The sequence below is a fragment of the Telopea speciosissima genome, chromosome 2 (genome assembly GCF_018873765.1).
Source record: "Telopea speciosissima isolate NSW1024214 ecotype Mountain lineage chromosome 2, Tspe_v1, whole genome shotgun sequence".
Lineage (NCBI taxonomy): Eukaryota > Viridiplantae > Streptophyta > Magnoliopsida > Proteales > Proteaceae > Telopea > Telopea speciosissima.
Window position 1 is genome coordinate 70,609,759 of NC_057917.1, and position 25,891 is coordinate 70,635,649.

At 38.6% G+C, this 25,891-nt stretch overlaps 2 protein-coding genes across 3 annotated transcripts; one reads left to right on the forward strand and one right to left on the reverse strand.

Moving 5' to 3' along the window:
* Positions 1 to 1,158: 1,158 nt before the first annotated feature.
* On the reverse strand, positions 1,159 to 9,467 carry LOC122653147. 2 transcript variants are annotated; one of them, XM_043847089.1, is made up of 6 exons: positions 9,017 to 9,466; positions 7,128 to 7,228; positions 5,945 to 6,042; positions 3,202 to 3,416; positions 1,453 to 1,502; positions 1,159 to 1,221 (listed from the first exon to the last, which is right to left on the reverse strand). In XM_043847089.1, exons 1-6 carry the CDS (start codon positions 9,414 to 9,416, stop codon positions 1,171 to 1,173), a joined length of 915 nt encoding a protein of 304 aa, XP_043703024.1. In that variant the 5' UTR covers positions 9,417 to 9,466; the 3' UTR covers positions 1,159 to 1,170. The 2 variants fall into 2 exon arrangements, with proteins under 2 accessions (XP_043703024.1, XP_043703025.1); XM_043847090.1 differs by lacking the exons at positions 1,159 to 1,221; positions 1,453 to 1,502; positions 3,202 to 3,416 and having other exon boundaries at positions 5,941 to 6,042; positions 9,017 to 9,467.
* Positions 9,468 to 13,501: 4,034 nt separating this feature from the next.
* On the forward strand, positions 13,502 to 24,942 carry LOC122649847 (armadillo repeat-containing protein 7). Its single transcript, XM_043843098.1, has 6 exons — positions 13,502 to 13,629; positions 21,121 to 21,157; positions 23,407 to 23,480; positions 23,594 to 23,687; positions 23,807 to 23,889; positions 24,678 to 24,942. Exons 1-6 carry the CDS (start codon positions 13,558 to 13,560, stop codon positions 24,846 to 24,848), a joined length of 531 nt encoding a protein of 176 aa, XP_043699033.1. The 5' UTR covers positions 13,502 to 13,557; the 3' UTR covers positions 24,849 to 24,942.
* Positions 24,943 to 25,891: the final 949 nt, after the last annotated feature.

The window sequence follows — 25,891 nt, forward strand, 5'->3', positions numbered from 1 at the left end:
TAAAACCCAAATATGAATTTGATGAACACATTAATAAAGAGATTGGAGAGTTCACTCCTAGAGTCTTGAGTTAATCTCATCAATTGATTGGATTAATCTTCTAACAAGATGCACTTGTATTCCTTATTCTAGTGTTTAAAACTTCATCATTATCACATATCACGATAATATATAGTCCTATCAATTCACGAATAGTCAAGAACATTTCTCAACCAAACATCCTGGCTAATAACCAATAGCTAGCCAATTCACTACTATAGGGAAATCTAAAGTAAATTAATGTTTGACACAGTTCCAAACGTATCACGGTCACCGAAATGCAAAGCCATGATAATTTTGGATTCTTTGTCATTCTTGTCAGTTTTCAAGTAATCAAGTATTAATAAAATTCGACGACTTAAGGCCCTTACCCTTCTCTATTGTTTTAATGACAAATACCCTAATATATATGACTACCAAATTTTGATTTGGCATTTTGCTTCCCCAACATTCCTTCCATCCTGTCCTTCAATCTTCACAATGGCACATACACTAGACCATTGTAAATTGCTGCTCAATTGTAATATCAAACATCTTGTAGCTAAAGCCTGACCTACCAGCCAGGGCACATACCATGTAACATCCAATGCAGCATTGCATTCGCCGTCTACACTTTAAAATAAAATTGGAAGTGTTTGATAGATCAAACGCGCTTGTCTTCAAAATGTTAGTGGTCAAATTGACATCTTACAAAATTAAACCAGAGCCAATGATCCCTCTTTTTTAGTTGACACTATGCCCACGGTATTCTTTATGAGCGTTTGAATCTATAAGCACAGATTAAAAAACAACTGGAGCATACAATAAATAACATAACACGCCTTGGAATTAATACAAGGAAGCTTGGAACTACAAGAAAACACAGGATTGAATGAGAAGTTTAACAAGGGAATCAGGTCAATTGTACAAAGAACGCAAGGCTCTAGCCCTTCTCTTACCCCAAAAATAAAAGGCTCTAGCCCTTCTCCACATGTGGCTCTCATGGGAACCTCAGAAGTCACAACAAAGAGAACAGAGTCATCCCCAATGCCACCCAGACCAACATCCGCCCCATTTCGACCAGTACTGATATTACCTTCTCTAATCTTTCAACATCCGGGTGCATCATCAATGCTTTTACTAAACAGTAATTTATCCTGCTGTAGATGTTGTCTTCTTCAGCTGCTTCTCATCTTCTTCATCCTAAAAGAGTGAAAGTGCACAGAAGTTTTAAATCAAGAATAAAAGTGATTTTATGATAACAAGTCTCTACCACATGATGCAAGCAAAATCCAGTGGTTGGCTCTCAGAATGGCAAACCAGCACAGTTAGTGAGAGGATTCAAGAAGGAAATGTAGACCACTTTAAAAATTGTAAGGATTAATATGATAAAGGTGTACAAGTATACTACAAATCTAGGTGTTTTATGCTTACTGAGTTGTCAATCTTATCGAAGTCATCATCAAAGGTCTCATCTCCATCATCTGAAAGACCAGATTAATTATCAATAAACGCCGTCAATATCATTGGCAAAATAACAAAAAAGTGCCTGTATGCACACACACACACACACACTCAATAGCATTGACCAAATAATCAAAAAGCGCATGTGCGACACTTCTCAAAGAGAGGAGAGTATGGATCCAAATTCAAAAGCACACATTGGAAGAAAGGTGGTCGCAGAGAAACAAGAGAATGTATTAGAATAATAATCTACAAGGATGACAACTTCCAATTTATTTTCTTGATGTCGTTTTTGAAAAACAATGATGGTATTTCATCAACCATACAACTGCCACCTAAAGGACACTTCTCCCATCATCTGGTTAGATTATTTTACCTAATCAACCATGCCTGAAAATGCTTTGTTGTCAATTAAAATCATAAAAAAGACAAGTGACAAAAAATACAAAATAAATTTTATAATTACATACTGATTTTCCAGGAAAAATATTTTCCTTGAGTAAATGGAGCCTTAAAGAAAACTCCCTAAAATTCTACCTCTTCACACTATGTGCAAGTATAAGTGAATCATACTCAACCAACTACCTAAACCACATTGAAAAAGCAGGATGTACATGATACCTACTTGCAGTCAGGAAAGGTGGTTCAATGATCAACAGTTTCAGGGACTATGACCTCTTAGAATGATCACAACCCGAGAATCAAAACTGTTAATGAGTTTAACAATACAATCAGTCCCATTCTTTTGGACGGTCAAGTCTGAGGCTCTTTCTGACTGTCAAAAAGTAAGTAATGGGGATAGATGGTTACAAATCCACAAAAGGGATGGAACTTCAGAGATATAGGGGCTACAGTTGAGGCAAAAGGCAGTTTAGTAACTTATCCAAAAAATAAAAAAGGCAGTTTAGTAATTGGAAAGACCAATCAAAGAGTGATATGCCATGGCAGCAAATAGAAATGGCTTATTTGCGTAAATATTCATCCCAAACATACAAGGTGTCACCTTGATTTTTCCCTCCTCCAACGCCTAGGATCGCCTAGATGCCATAACAACTATGGTCCCAAAAGCTCGAACAATTGCGTGGAGGGACTCACAGATATATGATGGGATGAAAGGCCTCAGGTAACCGATGTGGGACTTTCTCTAAACTAATTTTCCAAGGCCAGGTTTGCTACAATGATAAACAGATAATTATTCTGCCTTGGAACGAATTGACATGTAGAAGCAGAGTTGGCAGCCGAAATTATGTCCAAATGATCCCATTCCCTCCCAATATGGTGAGTTTCAGCCATAAAACCTAATGCAACAAGGCCGTAAAGCCAATTCCTCAAGCCTTCTTCAATTTAAGAAATATCAGCAATATTTAAGAACTACTATTCATACAGTAGAAATGCAATTCATAGTGGGCAATGCAAGTAAATGTAGCTATCAAGAGGATACCTTATTGTTTTGATAATTTGGATCTATACATCAGCCTCTATATGGAAGACAACGAGATGCAAATCTCCCTCTCCCCACCCGCCCCCCCAAAAAAATAAATCAAGCATATGGATAGTGTACATGAGCTGATCCAGGGCCTATTGTTTGTTAAATTTCGAATAGGCCTGAGCAAAAGCAGCATGACGTAATTTAAATTAAGGCCTGAACAATTCATGGGCTAATCAATGTATTTAAAAATGACACATGTTTTAACTGCTTTATAGAAGGAGTTGATATACCTGGACCCTCATCACTACTTCCAAGATCTCCCAGGAGAAATACATCCAAATCCTGCTCAGTAGATGATGAAGCCTTATTAGGCCGGTTGGTTTCTGTCTTGTCCTGTTTAGAAGTTGTTCCAACTGGTGAAATGTCTTTTGCTTTATCATCTTTTGCCTGCTGGCCCTGCTCTAAGCCTTTTAGCTTAACCTCCTCCATGTAGCGTTTTTCATATCTGGAATGGAAACAAAAGAGAAGCGAAGGGATAGTGATTAATAAGACAAACCAACACGAGAGAGAGAACTGGAAAGATGTGAACTGGACCTACGACAACATGAGTTACAATAATAAATAATGAACAATGTGCAGCCATCTAAATGCTGTTCATGCAACAGTGACCTTTAGAAGAGCTAATCAAAAGAATAAAATCACTACAGGACTGTATAGAGGTATTTCTTCCAAAAGCATGTTATAAAAGATGAACATGTTACAAATGGATCACCCCAATTTGCCCCAATATCAGAACCCTTTCTTGCAAAGTGAGTCTCTGTTCATACTACAGAGAGAAAAGAAGAAAGAAAGGAAAGTGGTCAAGTTGAGACTCCATAAACAATGATTTAAAATATTTATAAAAGAAGGGCAGCCATTTCCCATATAACCCAGTTAAGACGACCTTCCTATACAACCTAAATATCTGCCAAAACAAAGCTTTCCAACAAATCCAAGATCGCTTTAATCTGATTTATTAGTTCTATAGTTATTAATTCATACTATGGGCAGGTCCATTTTTTTTAATTCTAGCCCTACCCTAAAAAAATCAACGAGTCACACACTAAGCATAGCAATTATAACAAACGGTTAATCGAATTTTTATTCAACCCTATAGAATTAAGAAAAGATTTAGAATGGCTCATTTTTTGTTTTGATTGAAGGGAAAAAATGAGAGAGTTTGTCATTTTTTGTTCCACTAGAACTGGATAGCTGGAAAGAGTGGAAAGACAAGGAAAGGATCATTATTCCTCTTCTATAAATATTGAAGGAGTTATGTACTAGTCAAACTTTATTTGGTGTGCACGAATGCTGTCAAAATCGCTCTGAATGAAAATATTTTTTTGGGCATCAAAACAAATGAATATTTTACCGCACTTTTGGTTTTTAACATTGTTTTACCATATTAAGATTTATGAAATTTTTAGATTTGACAAAATCCTTAGCATTAGAATGTTGAAAATTGTACCTACCGCCGAAAATCCAGTTTTTGTTCTTAAACTGGGGGTTGACTTTTTCTCCATTTGGAAATTGATTTTTTAACTATTTTTATTAGATTCAAATAGGGGGGGTATTCGCTTATTAATGAATAATATCTTAAATGATAATAGGCATAAATAAGTATTTGTCTTGGTTTCTGCCACAAGTATCTGTCCTGGTTTCCTACTAAGTGAAACTCCTATTTGGACTTTGACTTTTCAAAATCCGATAGTGTCATTGTGTTTAAATGGCCCAAAATAGGCTGTATACCAACTTTGATGACCAAACTAGGTCTAAACCCCACCGAAACCAGCCATCGAGTTCCGGAAAAAAAAACCCAATTCGTCGAGATCTCGACCCAACTCGCTATTTGGCCAGCTCGAAACTTGTACTCGAGATGAGTTTTTGATCTATGTTTATAATATAAATGAAATAACAAATATAAAATATTACTTATAGATATTAGGCATAAATAAGTGCATATCCTGATTTCTGGCATAAATAAATGTCTGCATACCAAGGTTGGCATAAATAAGTGTCTGTATACCAAGGTTTCCCACCGAGATGACTGAGACCACCGAGATCTCAGCAAGACAATGCAATTCTCTTATTTCGCCTCTAATTTCGTTTGGCCTTTCCCAAAAAGCGAGATTTCAGCGAGTTCTTGTTCCATGCTAATGACTAGGGAGGCTTTGTGGTGTGTTCTAGGGTAGATATGAATAATAGAACACAAAACCCACAGGACAGAAACACAATGATCCAAGTCAAAACACAATATGGCAGAATAGGACAAATCAATAAAAACAGAATCCAATGGTCAGATGAAGCTGAAATTTGGATTAAATAATCCTCCTGCTAGGATGATAAGCCCCCCTCCGAAAATCAAACAAATCCAAGGGTGGGATATCCTGTAATGTCAGGTAACAGAAAATAGAAACTTAGCATTTAACAGAAATTAGCAACTAATGAAAACTGACATAACTTCCCGATTAGTCAGATGTTTATCAATCAAACTAAAGATGTACAAAGATCTAGCAGAGAAGAAAATGATACTAAAAAAAGGGATCAATCCAAGGGCATGATTGTCCATAACAGCATGTTGACTCCCTGCTGCCAGAATTAGTAAGAAGTAACAGAAATTACAACATTCCCCATCATGAGTCATGACCCAAGATGCACTCTGATGCAAAATTAAAATTGGTTAGACAAGCAAACAATGCATAACAAAGTAATTAACATGTAAAGAATGATCTCAGAGTTTTTAACTGATAATAACTGAGACATTGGGTTCGTCCCCACCCCGTGCACCCCCAGTTTTCAGTTACTTTTGCACCAGCTTTTAAATTAACTATAAGATCTATATGAAATATTAAAAAATAAAACACATATGCACTGGTTTTCCAATCCAACCATCCAACAAAATTGTTGAAAACACCAAGAAATTGATCTAATATTCATTAAACTACAATCAATCAAGCCAAATTAGACGCTTCCTCCAATAGATGAGATACTTACGGAGCCACATGACTGTTCACTAGTACAAAATATATCCTCCAGAATTTCTTTTCTTTCATGAGGCGTGGGCATAAATCATATCTTAACCTAGAAATTTCCTGCAAAGAAAACTCATTAGAAAGTTAGCTTGGAACACATAGATTAGCTTGCACTTTACTAATAAAATGTTTATAAATGGTGATTGATGAAAGATGGACTAAGAAAGATCATTACATTCTTTTTACAGAGGTGTGGAATAATATTAGAAAAGCTTACAGCACAAGGCTCACAAGAGGTTTCCCAAGACTAGCTCAAGGAAAGTTCGAACCTTTACTAATGTTAGCAAGCACCAAACGAAATATCAATTGTCACCCATGAGTATGCATACAGTTTTTACAAGAAGCCCATCCTTGAGCACCAGGAGATGAGCCTTTGAAGAGGGCAAATATCCTTCAAGTGTATTGAAATCTACTTAAACTGAAACAACATGATTACACAATATAGAATTTAAAATGCGTTCACAGTTACTAAACTTTTGCACATATTTCACTTATTTAGCATTTTTTAAGGGTAATTCCTAAACTGTATACAATTTCTTTTTTAGCTTCTTTACCAATTGCCATTGGAAGGAGGACTTCAAGACAAACTGACCACCAAATGGAAAGATTTGGGATTTGCCTTCCATTAAAAGCCAAATACCATGGAATTCATCACACTGGCTGGATGCAATACTCTAATCAAAATCAATGAATCAAAACTGAATAAAAGGCAGAGGAACTTAGAGATTGAACTATGGCCTACTAAACAAAGGCATGACAGTTATAGCAACCAGACACAGAGGGATCATCTATCATTTCATCCATAACACACAATTGGAGGACATATTCTTCAATACATGTACAAAAGATTAAAACAAAAACAATTTGCATGATGTATGCATCTAGAACACAAAGCATTTGTGTGCAACTTTCAACTCAAGTAATAAAAACATTTATTTGCACATATTCTTTAAGCTGAATAAATCAGCTCCTTTCAACTCAAGTAAGATCTTAACTTTAAAGATTTAAATATGGTCCTGGGGCTGTAGCCTATTGCTCACTATTGGTGTTTGTTTGATCTTCATTCACATTTATTTCTTAGTAAATTGTTATTTACCAAAAATAAAGAGTTCAAATACCCTGATTACAACGAATGAAATATCTACCTTGACTGTAGAGAGAACTAGAGTGGCATGTCTCGCTTGCCACTCTGTAAGATCCTGTCTGACATTTGAGACTGTTAGGACATCAGCGGTTTCTGGCTCATCTACAAACCAAAAAAAAAAAGCCCAATAAGCACAGTTCAGAAACGAGGTAAAGTGAGTAGAAATGAGATAGAGAAACAATGAAATGTTCTGGTGACCCAATAACAAACTTTCAATGGTATTGGGATATATCCTTATCAAGGGAAAAAAACAGAATTTACTCAAAACCACTATAACAGAAAATCTTCAAGGCCCATAATAAACATAAGTTGGAAAAAAATCCATCTATATCAGGACAACGAAATCATTTAATGATTTAAAGAGAGCAAGGGAGGAAGAAGAAGACGGGAGATATAGAATGAGCTTCTTAATGCAACCAAGTTCTTATAGTAAAGTTCCAAATACTTCATGAAGCAACTAAAGTAGTTTGTTATTTCCTTTTCTACTGCATTCCCCAGTGTAGATAGGTTTTCAGCTCCTTATAACAGGAATCTGGTGTAATCTTAAACTAGAAGGCAACAGTCTGACTGCCATTGGGAAGATGTGGGTGCAGAAAAGGAGAGCTCATGTAGGCTGTGTACCTTCTCACGCATTTGTGTGTGTGAGAGAGAGAGAAAGACTCGGCTTCTCAAAGGATTGGTAGCTGTCTCGAAGAGGAAGGCAGCAGGAAAGTTTTATATCACTTCAAACTTTATTAATGTACACGAGATGACAAGAGTGTTTGTTATCACCTCACATGATATGCAGTCCTGCGTGTTTTTCCCCACCACAATCCTAGGCATATACAGTCCAAAGGCCTAAAGTTCTTCAATGAAAAAGCAGTTCAACTCACGGAACCAACAATAGGTCACTGCTTAGATTCCTTTACGCAGTTTCAACCTCACCCAACGAAGCTCACTTAAATAAAGATAAAAAGGAGGCGCTCAATCTCAATCCTCATGCAACCGTAGTTTAAATCCTCCCAAGCCCCCAGAATGACACGCATCCATGATGGCACCAGGCCAACTTGAAAAGAAAAAACAGTTAAGTTATTATTCATAGACAAGCCAAACAGTGCCTAGAAACTTACTACCAGAGGAGAACCAGATCACCAAACGGTGTCACCAGGTGAAGCCATTGTTATAGCATCAATGCTGAATACATTCAAGTAATTTAGGCATTTGTTAGCTGTGGTGTCTTCATGTATAAAAATTAGTGCAACCGGAACATAACTCATCCGGGGTTTTTTTTCCTGGGGGTTAACAATGAAATAATATCAAAGATGCAAGGTTCTATCAACAGTGTCCTGGATGTAGGTTCTTGTGAACAATGTCCTCACAAAACATCAGCTGTAGTGCTAGTCTCTCCATGAAAACGTACCCAGCTTCCAGGAAGCTTGTGTACTGCTTTTTAAATTGTGCAGTTTACACACAACCTTCATGGTGAGAAATCAAGATTCTCAGAGCCAGAGATAGTATAAAGCATAAACGTGGAATGCTTGAAATTTAGAAATTCTTTCCTCATGAAACAGTGAACAAGAATTTAGCCAAGTGCCCGTACGTAATAACAGAACAACACAGAAAATGCATGGCCCGTCTGGACCCTACTTGATGCAAACAAGCCTTCAATATCCCAAAGTACATAGAGAGTTCAAAAGGCTTTTGTTAAAGAACAATTTTTTCAAGCTGAAACTTGGATTTGATTCAGACATTGGGACGAATTTTAACAAATTCCGAGGTTATCAACAAAGAAGAGAATCAATAAATTGAAACCGGATAATATGAATTTGTTAGCTAAATCCCTAAAATTGCAAACTATAAGTGAAAACAAACAAAAATCAGGATTAAGCTTAGAGAAGCCAAACCAAACACCTTCCATGGGAAAATCCTGAAATGTGCCGAGTGTAATTCCTTTCACAAACTCTCTCAAATCATCCGTAACGCCGAATTTCTCGAGATCTGAAGAGGAAGTGTCAGCGGACGAAGAATCAATGAGTGAGATCGCAGGGACAGGAATTTGAGGAGAGATCCCCTCGGCTAGGGATTTGATCTGGTCCGCCCGTTTCAATGCTTCAACCTTAATCTGATCGGCTTTCTTGGTGGCCTCTGCGGCTATCTCCATAGATCTCTTGGCGGTCTCTGAGACGATATCGGATATCTTGGATGATCCTATGGTGAGCTCTTGGGATTTCTTCGCTGCTTCTTTTGTGAGTTCTTGTGATCTCTTCGCTGCTTCTTCAGCAAAGGTTCGTGCCTTCTGCCAAAAATCCATAGCTGGAGAGCTTGTGAAATTTGCTTGCTAATTTGCTATTCTGCAACTAATATATGATGTTAACGTCTGATCAATAAAAAGGATAATGCAGAGTTGTAAACTACGAAGATCAGAAACACTGAGGAATTATGCAGTTTTCAAGATTTGGGAGAGGGCTGAGAGGCTCTCGGTTTTTTAAGTGCGCTGATTGAGAAATATTTGACTTGGAGCTGAAGCCGGAAACCCCGATCACACGGCACGTGAGCTGGCGATTGGGATTTGGAACTTGCAGACTTGGGATTCAGCCTATAAAGTTCAATTTACGGCATCGTATTTTGTATAAATAGACGGCATCGTTGTCACACACCAGTGCATGGTTTTAGTGCACCGTATGGAACGCTTGTGTATGGTTCGCAATAAGGAAAAGAATTAAGTATTTAAAAATACAACCCAAACTGTCGGTTTCCCTCAAAATAGTGTAGTACAATTTTTTTAAATGTGATATGGGGAGCGGTTTTTTTGTACGGGAGTGTGGCCTACCCCAGCACTCCTGTGTGTCTATCTCTCTTTTCCTTAAAACAAGGGAATAGAGGTGTATTTTCACATGAGAAGAGAGATAGACTCATGGGAGTGTTGGCATATGCCACACTCCTGGACAGAGATCTTTTTCCCATGTGATATATACCCCTTATTTGTTGAGTTTCTCGTAATATCCTCTCGGGCTCATGTTCTCTATGCCACAGCACAGGCTGCGCTCAAACACATGGATCTGCCACTTAGGGGGCAGAGTGATCATTGCACCCACCCCCATGTATCTGGACACAACTTGTACCCCTGACATAGAGAACATTCTCCCTATCCCCTCCAACTTCGAAACTATACACCGGCATTGAAGGGAACCCTTCCTCATAATGAAAACAAAAAGTGAGGTAAAATTGTCTGTAGTGCAACATCTTGCGGTGCAGCCTCCAAAGATCATTTGGTTGAAGATTGTTTTAGCTTCCAGTTTTGACTCTGTTGTGTTCTCTCACATCCATCGCTCCGAGAACGGAAAAGCTCATTTGCTTGCAAATGGAGCTTTGCGCTTTGGAATTTCGCGGTCTTGGTGGGGTACTCCCCCTCCCATGTTTGATAAATTTGTACCTGGTTGGAAGTTTTCCTCCTATCTCTTTGTTTAAATGAACCATTTTATGTCCCTTTATCCCAAAAAAAATAAAAATGAATCAGGTGTGGGGACAAAAAAAAGTCAAGAGCATTTTAAAGAAACATGAAATTGAATTTGACATATTCGAATTGTTTTATACCCAACGAAGTGATCCAAAACCTGAGGTGGGAAAACAAGAAAGGGGAAAATATAGGGACACCCCCTCAACTATGACTTGTTTTCATGTACACCACATCATCTTCATAACCTTCAGAATCCATCCACCGAGTTAGCTCACCGTTATATAACTAACAGAAAATAGAACGTTATTAAAATACCATCTGTATCTTAATACATTAAAAATGAAAAAGACCAAACTACCTTAAGTCCTCCCACCCTTCCAGTTACCCCATTTCCCAAATCTCTCACGAACGTCCTCACCACTGCTATCTCCTCGACCCCCCACTCTCCGGTCGTCGTCTTCTGGACCCTCCACCCTTGCATCTCCGGTTGTCGCTGCTACTCCTCCGGTAATCTCTCTCTCTCTCTCTCTCTCTCTCTCCTTACTGAAAACTTCAACTGAATCAGCAACTGGTCCAACTCGATAGACCATTGCTGGTTGATATTTGAGTGGGGTTTAATTAGAAAAGCAAGATCTTTCGAGCTATGACAGCAGAGTTATGTCATAGTTTGAGTAGGGATCATGTTTTATAGTTCAAATGGGAGTTGTTATTTTGTTTCTATTTAAGCATTGTAAGAGCCAAGGCTCAGACTAACGATTTATGCTATTGAAGAAGTTGTTTGCTCTGCAACATGGCTAAGAGAATCAGGGGTCAGAAACCATTACAGACAGGGATTCCGATCTGGATCGAAGGGTGGGAAACCTGGGGATTTTCTAGCTGCTTACAATTTATTTTTCTATGCAAAATTAGGTACTGCTATCCCTATTAATCGAGTGCTGTTACTGATTGTTTAATCTTTGATTTTGAGTTGGTTTAATATCACTGATCTTGTTACTGTTATTGATAGTTAAACCCTGTTATCACAAGTTTATTATTCTCTGATTTAAGACTTGCGGTTCCCCTGTTCTGTGTCCTCGTTTCAGCAATAGAGTTTTGTGGGTTCAGGCAAATCAGTCAATCAAATCCTACCACTGTTTTGAGGATTCAAAGGGTACCCTAGTACTAACACTCGACCATAACTTGGGCCCCATCCGAGGTCTGAATCCCCCTGCTACTTAAAAATATCTGAGTGGGTTTAATTAGAAAAGCAAGATCTTTCGATCTATTGAAAGAAATTTATACAGGAGAACATGCAGACGAAGGAGGGGAGAAGAGAAACTGCTGAAGGGAAAGCACGAATTGTTCACTCATCTGGTGTTTACTGTTTAGTTTCTTAAGCCCTCCAACTTACACTTCTATCTACTGATTTGATGGTTAGAAACGTGCAAACCAGAGAATCAAAATAAAAATCGAAATTGATGGAGATCGGAGACTGTACCCAATTGTGTTTTTAGACCTTGGAACAAATAGAACTTATAGAAGAATTGACATAGATAGATAGATAGAGGAGCAGTGGCGACCGGAGATGCAAGGGTGGAGGGTCGAGGAGACGGCGACCGGAGATGAAGGGTGGGGGGTCGAGGAGATAGCAGCAGTGAGGAGATAGCAGGATATTTTCGTCTTCAAACTTTTAATTTGGGCAATCTGGTCCTAAAAAAATGGTTAGATGAGTATTGACGTTTAAAACTAAACGGCAGTTAGTTTGATGGACATTAACATGCTTTCAATAGATGAAGGGGTGCCCCTATATTTTCTCCCAAAAAAAATTGAAGTGCATTTCCTGCATACTCCGCAACGGAATTGTAAGATCACTCAACTTCAAAAAAAATCCTGAATTTCCCGATATTTTTACCTACTGCAACCCTCCTCCCACATGTAGAGAAGATTGTGCTCCTCCCACCTCTTCCCCTGCATCTCCCCCTCTCTATGTTCGTGCTTTAGTGCCCTAATTTTTGTTCACCGCAGATCTATCATCGAAGGAGGTGGAGGAGGTTTCGTACTGATTCCAAAGCTCATAAATTGTTAGGGTTGAATACTGTGAGTTACATTATTCTGTTAGTTATAGCCCATTCATTTGAGTTTAATTGTGCATCTATGAATGATTCTCACCTGTACGGAGCACTTCGCCTGATTTTGCTTCCCATCATTCCCTTCACCGATTATTATTACAACATTAATTAACTTTGTTTTAAATAGTTCTATTTATCTAAGCATGACTGGGGAAAACTGACCACCTCCTTTTTCTTCTTTTGAATATCGAAACAAGATCACAAGTTGCTTATGTCGTTGATTAGAGTATATCCACTAAAAATACACTTCTGTGATTTATCTTCATCAGTACTCATTTGGCCACTGCTATTATTAACACTTCTTTAGAGGCCAAAGAGTGCTTTATTTCCTTTATCTTTAAAACCTATTAAATTATAGGTAAAAGACATAGTGAAACATGGAGGGCTAACCGGAGCAATTATAGACAAAACACCTCAAGGGTAACAAAATGGAGCAAGATAACTGCAAGGTGTGAATATGACATGTCTGGCACTGAAAGCTCAAGATGAAGATAGTAACGATGATGGCAATGATAACAGGGCAGTTTTAACTTTTTTTTCATATTGTTCAGAGATGATGGAAAAGAAAATCACTGGATAAAAGAATCCCGAGTAGTAAGGCGGAGAAGCTTTCATTACTGTTTTTGACGAACTTGTGACCCTTTGTTTTGCATTTTTTGTCTAGGAAGATTTTGGCAGCACTGTGAGCGATTAGAAGTTATATTTCTGAATATGAACCAGATACTCATTGCTTGATTATATTGAAAGGGATTTAGATCCCATTGAGTAGCTCTTGAAGGGCCGAAAGACACTGCAATATTTTTCCTTTCTGTGGCATTTAGAAGTTTATTTTGGCAGATTTGTGTGATTCAATCAAGAATTCATTTATTTTAACTGCAGGATCAATCATGTTTACAAATGATCGAAGACAAGTAGAGCGTACAGGAAGATATGGCACTCCAAGGTTGCAATATCTTCAGGTAATCTTCATGAACTGGGATTTCTTCTCTTTTAAAGCTTGGAATGGTTTTAATGCCTAGGTGTATGCCTGGGAAATTCTACTGCTAATATTAAAAAAAAAGATGAACAATTACAACCTAGATGCTTTCCAAGCTGGGGGTAGGGAAGGCTTGGCCTGACCTCAGACTCTCTGTACAACAACAACAACTACAACAACAAACTCAATCTTATCCCAACTTAATGGGGTTGGCTACATGGATCCAAACAGCATGGTTCGAGAACTCGCGAGATCTCGCCGAGTTTCTCAGTTTCGTGAGATCCCGAGACGAGATGCCATACGCATTCTAAAATTACACTTTCTCGGCGAGATCTCGGTATTGTCTCAGTACACATTTTTTCCAGTTTTTTTTTTTAGTTTTAAAAGTTCAATATCTCGCCGAGATCTTGGTATCGGGTTAGAACATGGTTTTTTACCCATTTTAATTGCCCATTTGACCCATGTGCCCATTTTTATTAAAAGAGGGCAATGGACAGAACTCGGAAATGTCAATAGTTCTGTCCATAGCTCTCTAAAGTCTAAACAAAGGGGAAAACACTCAAACAGCTCTCTCCCTCAAATTTCTTCCTCTTTCTTTCAAATCTTGGGTGGATTGCATTGTTTGAAGTGAGATTCAAGTGCTAGAGTGAAGATTCAACTCCAACAGTCCAAGAATCATCACCTATTTGTAGGATTCCAAAGTAAAACTCATATTTGGACTTGTTTTTTGGAAAATCTGGGCATGCCATTGTGTTTAAATGGCCTGAAATAGGCTAGATACCAAGTTTCAGACCCAAAATATGTGTAAAACCCACCGAGTTGGGGGTCCGAGTCAAAAATAAAAAATAAAAAATGCAGCAACTCGGCGAGATCTCGGCTCGACTCGGTTTCTGGCTTGGCCGAGATGCCATCGAGACCCGAGTCTTAGAACCTTGCCAAACAGAACAAGTCGGGAAAACTGAGGTCTAAAGAAAAAAAAAAGGGGGGGGGAATGAATGGATGGGGAAAGGAGGGATGGGAAAAGAGATGAGAAATTAAAATGGACAATGGCAAATGCAAGAAGGAGGATAAAAGAAAAATGAAGGGTGAAGGTCAGACTCTCTGTACAAAGATTTAAAATTCGCTCTTTCTCAAACCTTTAAACATTTCAATGTCCTAAACAATATTGAAGAACAGCCACCTTTGAGTGGAATTGGGTGAAGAGGGATCATTAAAATGAATCCAAGTTGATGGTTAGAAGCTCTTTAGCTAATGCATCTATAACCTTAACACATTCCATCAAAGTCTGCACCAAGATGATTGTTGGAAGCTTCTTTAGCAAATGCATGTGCAACCTTATTATGTTCCTTTAACTGTATGAAATTCTAGCATGGATGGATCTTGGATCTTGAACCAGAAATAACATTCTATTTTGAATGTTGTCACTCAGAGAAAAGGATTTCCTAACAGAATCTGATAAGCAACTGTTGACACAGTTTCAACTGAACTAGAATTGTGTAAAATTGAGCCAGATTGTTGATACCATAGTTGTCACGGCGTCACGGCGATCCAAGTCGGTGGAAGGGTGTCACGTCGATATATCGACATGTCGCCCGCCATGGCGTTGCCATGGCGAGCATGTCGACCATGTTTAATTTTTTATTTTCTCTATTTTTAATGTCATTTAGTATGCTATAATATATGTCCTATAACATAAAAAAATCAACATGAAAGTGTACTACACTACTACTAATATACTATGCCACTATGGTTTAATTCATGAAAGTGTAACCAATATCCATTAGTGCATATGAAAGTATGAAAAATTGAAAATATAGATTAACCTATCAAATAATTGAAAGCAAGCCTCGCAATCGCAAGGCAAGAAGAAGAAAAAAAAAAAAAATAGCAGTACTATGGTAGAATGGAATAAATCCCTCCCCCCTCTGTCTCTCGACTGTCTCCTGTACAGCGATTGCAAAGAAGAAAAAAAAAAACCGAGAGGCTCTCCTCTGTCTCTCGAGTCTCGACTATCTCCCGAGTCCCTGTTCACAGAGACTAAACAAAGAGGTTGCGAAGAAGAAAAAAAAAAGAGAAAAAAAAAAAAACTGAGAGGTCCCCCTCTGTCTCTCGACTATCTCCCACTGTACAAGCAGTTGCGAAGAAGAAAAGAGAAAAAAAAAAAAAAAAAACCGAGAGGACTACTAAGTACTAACTGAAATAAATCCCCCCTCCTTCTGTCTCTCAACTCTCTCCCTGTCTCTGTGTGTAACTGCGTATGTGTGGCTGTGTAAGACAAGAAGGAAAAAAAAAATGATACTACTACTACTGGCTGTAATCACTAATCATTACCGGAGGCTGGGAGGAGAAGAACTGAAGAAGAAGAAGTTAAGATTAGAAGAAGAAGAGGACTGCTGGGAGGAGAAGAACTGAAGAAGAAGAAGAGGACTACTGGGAGGAGATGAACTGAACTCAAAAATCGAGTTGCAGAGGACTGGGAGGAGGAAGAAGAACCAAATTAAACAAAAATACAAATTACAAAATAATAAAAACTTACCGGAATGGAGTCCTGGAGGTTGCCGGAGATGTTCGCAACTTCGAAGGAGTGAAGAACTGCTGCCGAGAGTTGCAGGAAGCTTGCCGGAATCTCGTCTCACGAACTCTTCCTCACTTCCTCCGTCTCGACTCTCTCCTCTCAACCTCGAAGTCTCGAACTGTTTAGCCTTTTGCAATTTCTATTTCCCCCCAATTATTAGGGTAATATGTTTATTGTTTTTAAACTTTATGATAAATTGATAATGTGTATTGCAGGTGTGTACTTTTAAGTTACACCTCCAATAGACATTAATAAAAAAGCATCTAAGCTATTAAATGGTTTAAAAAAAAATTTAAATCTAACTTTTATATGTACAAATATCAACCGATATGCTAACATATCGTGGTATGGCGTCCATGGCGACGCCATGGAAGACATATCGAACGATATATTTACATCCACCATGGCGTAGCTCGATATGCCACCTCTCCCAGCGCCAGGACGCCATGGCGACGCCATGACAACTATGGTTGATAATAAGGCCAAAGAAGGAATGAAACTGTTGTGATTTGGGGAATGATGGCTTGTCAATTGATAGAGGCCTAGGCTTTATTTATAATAGAATAGAATAGGTACAACTACAGTACTGCCCCTAGAACAATTCTACCCTTGTAACCATATTACAACACTCCCTCTCAAGTTGGTGCATAGATATCAAACATGCCCAACGTGGATATAATTGGATGAAAAACTCTACTACTAAGACCCTTAGTAAAAACATCTGCTAACTGCTCACCAGACTTAACAAAAGGAACACAAATAACACCATGCTCTAACTTTTCTTTGATGAAATGACGATCAATCTCTACATACTTCATCCGATCATGCTGAACAGGGTTATGAGCTATACTAACGGCTGGTTTACTATCATAATATAGCATCTTAGGGAGGTGAACTGCAACACCAAGATCTTGGAAAAGACTCTGAAGCCACTACAACTCACAAATACCATGGGCCATCGCGCGAAACTTTGCTTCAGCACTAGATCCAGTAACCACAACTTGCTTCTTGCTACGTCAAATAACAAGGTTACCACCAACAAAGGTACAATAACCAGATGTGGACCGCCGGTCATCATGAGAACCAGCTCAATTAGCATCAGAAAATGCTTCTACACAAATGTGACCATGAGAAGAAAAAAACACACCTTTCCCTGGAGCCGACTTTAGATAACGACGGATCCGTAACACAGCTTCTAAATGTGTAGAATAGGGATCATGCATATATTAGTTGACCAAGCTTACAACATAAGCAATATCTAGCCGAGTATGTAAAAGATAGATCAATCGCCCCACCAATCTCTGATATCGGCCTTTATCAACTGGCTCACTATCCTTACTCTTGAGATGAGCATTAGCCTTAAGAGGTGTCTCTATAGGTTTGCAGCCTAACATCCCGGTCTCTGATAAAAGATCAAGGGTATACTTCCTTTAAGACAAGAAGATATCGCAAGTGGAGAGAACAACCTCAATACCAAGGAAATAGCGAAGTTTTCCCAAATCTTTAGTCTTAAATTCCTTTCCTAAATAGGCCTTCAGATGAGATATTTCAGTAGGATCACTCCCAGTGACAACAATATCATCAACATAGACTATAAGAATAGTAATGTGATCACCTGATTTTTTGATGAACCGAGTAGGATCAGCATTGCTCTGCCTGTATCCAACTGAAATTATAGCCTTGTGGAAGCGACCAAACCAAGTCCTGGGAGACTGCTTCAGTCCATACAATGCATGCTTCAATTTGCAAACCTTTCTTTGTGTTTCCTTGGAAGAAAAAAATAGGAGGAATCTCCATATAGACTTCCTCCTTAAGCTTACCATGGAGGAATGCTTTCTTCACATCTAATTGTTGCAGTTCCCATCCAAAGTTGACTGCACAGGAGACGTTGACTCTGATAGTATTCATCTTTGCAACCGGAGCAAAAGTCTCTTGATAATCTACCCCATAAGTTTTGGGTAAAGCCTTTGGCAACTAGCCTGGCTTTGTATCTGTCCACTGTTCCATCCATTTTCTGTTTAACTGTAAATACCTAGTCGTACCCCACAAGTTTCTTTGTTGGAGGAAGAGAAACCAGCTCCCAAGTGTCATCCTTCCCAAGTGCCCTCATCTCTTCAAGCATAACATGTTTCCAACGAGAATCTGCCAGTGCCTCCTGCCAAAGTTCTAAGGAAGGGAAACAGAAGACATGGAAGAGACAAAAGCATAGTAAGAAGTACAGTTTTAGGACTCAATTTCGCCCATAGTTTCGCCAGGCCACGAAACCGAGATCTATCGAAATCTTGACGAGTTGGTGTATTTTTTCTCGTATTTGACTCGGTGGTGGGTTTCAGTGGCCATATGGTTAAGAACTTAAGATAGGTCCTAAAACTTGACATTCACCCTATTTTAGGCCTTCTAAACACAATGGAAACATTAGTTTTTACAAATTCAAATAAAAAAATGGTACTTTGACTTCAGACCCTAGGTTGGTGGTCTATGGTGTAGGTGAGCTCTGCATAGCCAACAAATAAGTATTGATCGATTTCTATGAAAAAAAAGAGTTTTTTGAGAAGTATTTTTTTTTTTACCTAAAACTGTTCTTGAGATGCAATGCAAGTCCCTCTCTTGATGTTGAAGCTTTAATCTTCAGTTGAGGTGATATTTGCCAAAAAAAAAAAAAAAGCACCAAAACCCTCACCTCCAAGTGTTTTTCCTTCGCAGCAGAGCGAGAGAGGCGAGATTTGTAGTTGAGGTCGAAATCCCGCCGATAGGGTGTTTTTTTATAGCTTGGTTTGTACAGAGTCGAACCAAGACTGAGATATTCCACAAGATCTCGGCTAGATACTAAGATCTCGACCGAGATCTTGCACAAATCCTATATCGCCTACCGTCTCATCTCGAGACTTCACGAAACCTAGATATTTTCAAGATAGAGCTCGCCGAGATCTTGTACTATGGTAGGAAGGCGAAAGAGATCTATATGAAACAACGCTAGAGATAGGATGTTGAGTGCAAGACCTGATTCCTTTTAGAACAGCAATAGGTAAGTCAAGAGAAGAATTACTATCACTTGCAGAAAAGAGATTACCAGAAAGTGGAATAAAACCTGGGTCAGAGGTTGACGGTTGGCGTGGCACAGTGGTGGTACTATCTACTTGCTTCCTAGGTATACTGACATACACCTGTAGAGGTCTAGTCTTCCCCTGAACAGGAAGATCCTCCTTCCCAACCACAATATCCTTTTCAACAGTAGCAGTATCATCAGCCTTATCCTTAGCCTAAAATATTGGAATATCAAGAAGAGCAACAAGGGAAGAGAGGGTGAGAGAAAGAGAATCCGAGAGGAAGAGGAGGCAAGGAGGGGGGGGGGGGGGAAAGGCTGATGCTAGGAGTTGTGCAGGTTTGGTATTAGGGTTTGGATCCCAAGATGGATCTTTATTCTGATGCCATGTTGTGATTTGGGGAAAAATGGTTTGTCAATTGACAGAGGCCTAGGATTTGTTTATAATAGAATATAATAGGTACAAGTACAGTATTGCCCCTAGGACAATTCTACCCTTATACTCATATTACAGCAGAAACACTGAATTACCTACTTTTATCATCTCTGGTAGTTCCACAACCAACACTGCCAATGCAGGAACATCTCTATATTATTTGCATTAATCCTTGCTTATGCCTTTACTTAATATTAATCTGATGTCACGCACTACCCCCATGCGGTCCCCTTTTTTTTTGTGTTTCAATATATTGTGGAATATTATCCTAGAAACTTGATAGAGTAAGGCTTGTGAGTATGTTAATTTGGTCCTCCAGAACAAGTATTCTGGCGAATTCCAAAATGATGTACATAGTAAAACTTTTTGGCAACAGTTTGATGCGAACCCAGATTCTGAAACCCTTAAATTGGATCGCTACGGGCCCACTAAAGAATTAAGAATTCAAATATAAGGAATCAATGGCAATCCTGTAACTATGGTGAACAGTTTAGGGTCCTTTTTGGAAGAAGAAAACAGACTCGAGACTAAACTGAGAATAGTTGCTTAAGTGGAGGGTACTTATGGTTATAGACTTATAGTAAAAGAGGGGACTAAATATGACCACTTTTAGTGGGAAAGGGCATATTTGAAATTTTGATGAACAGTTTCATCTTCAACCCATGATAGGAACATAAATCAAGCGTTAAAAGTAAAACCTTATCAGAGACTAAACGCATAACTCCCTCAACCAAGTTCAAATGAGTCTGTGATTTCAGAACTAGGGTCTCCTAAGTCTGTTGACAAAATCCGGACCAGAAAATAATACTTCCAAGGAGGCTTTAGGTGGTGTGATAGTGATGCGATCCCAGGGTCAAAATACCCTGTTGGGTTCACTATGGGCCACCCAAATGTATGTTAGCCAAAAGTAGATAGAAAATGGCAGTTGTGATAAATATAACAAAGGTTGGAAAGGGGGAATTGATGTGGATCAGAGGTTCGAGCAGAAGTATGTCCGCAGGAACAAGGATGACCAGCCAACATATGCCCAGACTTGGGCATATAGAACCATAATGCTTAATTCTTTCTCTGCAATAGGAATCCAAACTTCATCTATGCTTGTTGTGGAAAGCGTGGAATGGGTCTTGAAATAACTTGAATAATGGTTACCTTGACTTAGTTGATTTTAATGTATCTTTTTCACGTTGTCTGTAATCAAGTTTACCCATTTCCATTATTGGTAATCTGAAAGTTTCCAGAAATGTAACCATAGTTGTCAAGGTATCGCCTAGGTGACCGCCTGGCGCCTTGACAACTAGTGTCGCCTAGACCGTGTGACAACTATGCATGTAACCCATTTAAACGGTGTTAGTCCTTTGGATTTTTACCTTCACTGACTCTCTATATGTTGTTGCTTCGCGTTGTTTCTCTTTTGCTGTAGGAATTGGTTGGTCAATTTCAGAATACAACAGATGAAGGTACGTGACAACTAGTTTATAGTCATTTAACCATATCTGGATGTGGTCTATCTTTGCACACTGCAAACCTAAAGACTAAATCAGAGGATGAGCAATGGATACATGACATCATTGCAATGTAGTAACTCTTGTGCATGATTTTTTTCTGAAACTATTGTCCATGGTTGATGTGTTAAAGACTGTAGGTTCTCTTCAGCCTGCATTATTGTATTTTCTTTACTGCTTTTTTCTCCTCTTTTGGTTCTTGTGTCCAAAACATTTTGTATCCAAGAGAAACTGACTGATGGTGTTATTGAAACTCTTTTGGATTTGAATGCTGGTGAAGCTGAATAGAAACTCTTTTGAATCTGATACTCAAAACTGAATTGAAACTCTTTTGAATCTGACCCTTTTGGATTTGAATGTTGGTGAAACTGATTTTTACCTAGGAATCGATTTTAACTAACCAATTTGAATCCCAATCAATGTCCTCACTGTGAGATCCAACACAGAGTTGGAATCTGGTTTCTGCTCTACCACCAGTGGTGGTTGCGGAACAGTTCCTTAGTTTCCCCAACTTGTTGAGGCTGCTGGTACTTGGATATCTAGAGGATCAACAGTTGCGATCACCCTCCCTAAATTTCCAATTTGATTCGGTCTATAGTGGAGAAGATTTCTTCTTTGAACCAGTTTCTTCTACCGTTGGTTTTGTTTCCTTCAAAAATCGTGAGGTTGAAGCAGACATAAGTCTACTAAATTTCTATTGAGGAAAGGTTTTGATATTTACAATAAATCCCTTGCCTTTTATGTTCCCTTCTATGTTAACCCGTCTATGTGTTAAAATTCCCGGATTGCCCTCTTTTCCTTTCAGTTAGTTTCTGGTTTATCCATCATCTTGTTACCTTATTTTAAGGCCTGACTAATCTCTATAATTTACAAAATTGCCATCGCCCCTTGTACTTGGATTTTAATTGTTTAAGCGAGCTCATAAGCAATCCAAGTCGGGTTTTTGGGACCCTGGATCTGCATCACAATAGATCTGAAATATAATCTTATTGTCCCCATTGCTAATATCAGTTTAATATGAGGTTTATGCGCATATCAATTTAAAATGAGGCTTCAAAGAGCATCCTCAACTCACTCTCTCTCACCAAAAAAAAAACACTATGCTTGCATCCCCTCTTCTCTATGTTTTTGGAGCCCAATGATTCTGTTCAAAAGCTCTGTGGCATTGCCATATTGCTCCTCCTCCTATCCTAGGTGTATAGGCCACACTCAAAATAATAAAAATTTGCTTATAGGGCCTGCTAGTACTGTACGGTGGCTAAGAATTACAAAAGATCCAGAAAAGGGCAATAGAGTCTTGAGTCCAGGGCCTAATCTGGTGTTTGTATATTGATTGTGAAGCAGGCGTCCCCCTTAGCTACAAGAGTGAGAAGTGAAAAAGAAAGCCAATAATGGATGCAAAAGCAAGAAGCAAGAACTGGGGAACATTCGAAAAGTGATTACTCAGATTAAATGAGAAGTGAGAACCAATAGCTTCCCTGCAACTCTGGTCTGACCTAGGAGGTCCAGTAGCTTGGGCTGACAGGTAGTATTAAAGGGTCAAAGTCTGTGGGGGAGAGAAGAACTAGTTCAGGCATCCAGAATGTTAATTTTATTTTATTGGATTTTTCCATTTTTGGATTTATTAGGAGTGTGTTCTGATTCTGGTTGGAACTTTTTCCTTTGTCATCATTTTTATATTTTTTTTAGTTGTATTATGGGCCTATACTCATTGTTAATTATGTCTAAGCTTTGGCTTAAGTGGTCAGGACTTTTATTTGGTTTTTAGGTATTGGTATCCAAGTTTAAGTGGACTTGAATAGGATCCAGCTTCACAATGTCGCAGACATATTGTAATTGCTCTTTTAAAATTTGTTAAGCTCATGAGCCAGATGCCCCAATGGGTGCAACCAATAGGAAGCAGAGGCGTCTTACACATTTTTATTATTCTGTGGGCTTACATGAATGGCATTTACATAAGAATGTATTCAGGTATTATTAGTTTAAATGTACATACAAGTCTGCAAAGCCATAAATTGTGCTTGCTGGTTAAGCATAACAGGCTTTGGCATCCCCACCACCTCCCCCTGGCCAAGAAAGAAGAGAGCTTAGAATTAACTAACATATACTTTAGAGGAAAGGAATTGGTCAGATGGGTTTTTCCTGGTTGTTGGGTCACACTACCTTGATCTTTGCTTCTCACTAATGGCTGCCTTGTTTCACAGAATTGAAGGAGAAAATAGTTGCTCATTTGGTGAACTTTGCCTATGATCCTTACAACTATACTTTTATGCGACAGGTACAAGTTTTTTGGTACTAATGGCGAATTAATTTGAATATTCATTATGAACTACATCTCTTTCTTTCTCTAACACTACTACAAAAATACTTGTATTTCTGTGGCTTAAACAGCTAAATATTTTGGAACTGTTCCTAGATTGCATCACGGAGCCAAATGAGAAACTTGTGGAATTTGGGGCTGGTGGGATCTGCAATTCATGCGCTGGTGAGCATATTGGTCTGAATTCATCTTTTAAACCTGTCTAACTGTAAACATGCATGTTTCTACCCAAAGTTTTCTGATGCACTTTTGAAGAGTGAAAGAACATATCATTTATCTTACAGATCCAGCGAATGCTGCAATTATCACTCAGTGTGGTGGGATTCCTCTTATCATACAATGTTTATCTAGCCCTGTCAGAAACACTGTATGTCAATCTTACTCTTAAATCATAATCCATGTGTTTTATCATTATTTTATTTGTTTGGCAAGGGGTTTGGGTCAAGGTCAGGGTCAGGGTCAGGGTCAGGTTGATTGATTTCAACTTTGGACTTTCAAGTTTTAGGGAGAGCAAGAAAGTGTGAGAGACAGACTAACCCCAATCCTGAGTTTGAATTACCTATACAATGTCAACTGTTGATTTATGTTTCTGTGTTTCAGTTTTCCCTTCTAGAGGTTATCATTCTAGAGGTTATCATTGATTCACTAACCTTCCCAAGGAGCAGTTAGCTTGCATGGAACTGTTTCTGTGTTTCAGTTTTCCCTTCTAGAAGTTATCATTGATTCACTAACCTTCCCAAGGAGCAGTTAGCTTCCATGGAACTGTTGATAAAATTATATTAGATGGTCAGGTTAAGGAAACAGTTTTAACTTTTAAGTGATAAGGTGCTGAGGTTGACTTTGGGTGATTGGGAGTTGAGAATTAGCAAATGTGCAAAAAAAAAAAAAAAAATATGATTTTCCCATTTATTTTGAATGAATATACCAACTGACAGGTAGAGAATTCTTGGATAATGTGACTGCAGTTGTCCTTGGGATTGTTAGGCATAGTTATTCTGTCTGAGCAAACCCTGGTTCAAAATAGTATGTATACCATCCTTCGAAATTATAGTTATACAGACATCCTTGACCTTCATCTTACACTCTGGAAAAAAGAAGTTGGATTTATTGGTATATGCTTTCGAGAATGTTCTTTCAATCAAGGGCATTTGACAGGTGAATTATGCTCTTGGGGCTTTGTATTATCTCTGCAACGCATCTAATAAGGAAGAGATTTTGAAGCCAGAAGTAGTTGAAGTCATAAAAAGGTATGCTGCAGCTGAAGCAGTAAGTGTAAGCTTCAGCAATCTGGCCAAAGCATTCTTGGACAAGCATGTCTCAGAATAGATGCGACATAAAAAAATCCAAGTTGTCATGCTATCCCCTGGATGAATCACAAGATTTTTTCTTCCTAAGATAGGTAAGGGTCTACATTCACACCCAAAGAACCTGTGGCATTCATGTGAAGATGGGTTGATCACCAGTGTCCAAGGTGAAATGTTTGATATTCTCAAATTGTCTCTAACCGTGTAGCAAGGAACCTATACAACCATTTCTACCGAAGTACCCCTCTGAAGCTTTCATTTGCTCCCCATATTGTTGTCTTTTGACGGTCATAGAGAAAACCATTGTAGAAGATCTGCTAGAAATATATATATTTTTTAAATGTAAGTTGTATATATTTGTTATTTCTAGCTGAACTTAAACTATGCCAAAGGTGTAAATTCTGATTTGTTATATGATGGGGTCTGGGACCTTCTGGCCTGGTCATACGTATATTGGAAATTTTGTTTCGTCAGACTTAGTTGAACTCAGGAACTTGGTTGGTTCTCGTCGGTTTGATTTTGATTTCAAAATTTCATAGATTTCTTGAAATAAGTCAACGAATAGATTTTTGGTCAAAAAATTCAAATTGTTTTGGTTGCATCGATTGAAAAAATTTCACAAATAAGAAATTCATTATTTTTTTTTGATGAAAGTGTAATCACACAAACCACACACCAATCCCAAAAAGTTAACCGGACCTTTAGGACAGTGGAATGACGGATATATACACAACACACCCAATGTGGGATTAAACTCATGCACCTAGTGCAACTTTTTTTTGATTTAGTAGTTTAATTTTTGAAAATAGATTCCATGTGTTCTTTAACAGTCAACAGAAGGGGGATGGGTGGGGTTGTAGAAAAGTAGGGGGTGGGTTGGGAAAGCTGGGTTGAGGTAACCCCGTAGGCTGGGGGAACCCGGATCGTGTTCTTGTACAAGTATTGTCCGAGGCCCTCCAGAGCCACTCACATGGAATCCTCTGTGGGATCCACAAGAGAAGTGGATTCCATGTGAGTGGCCCTGGAGGTCCTTAGACAGTATTTGTACAAAGACACGATCAGGTC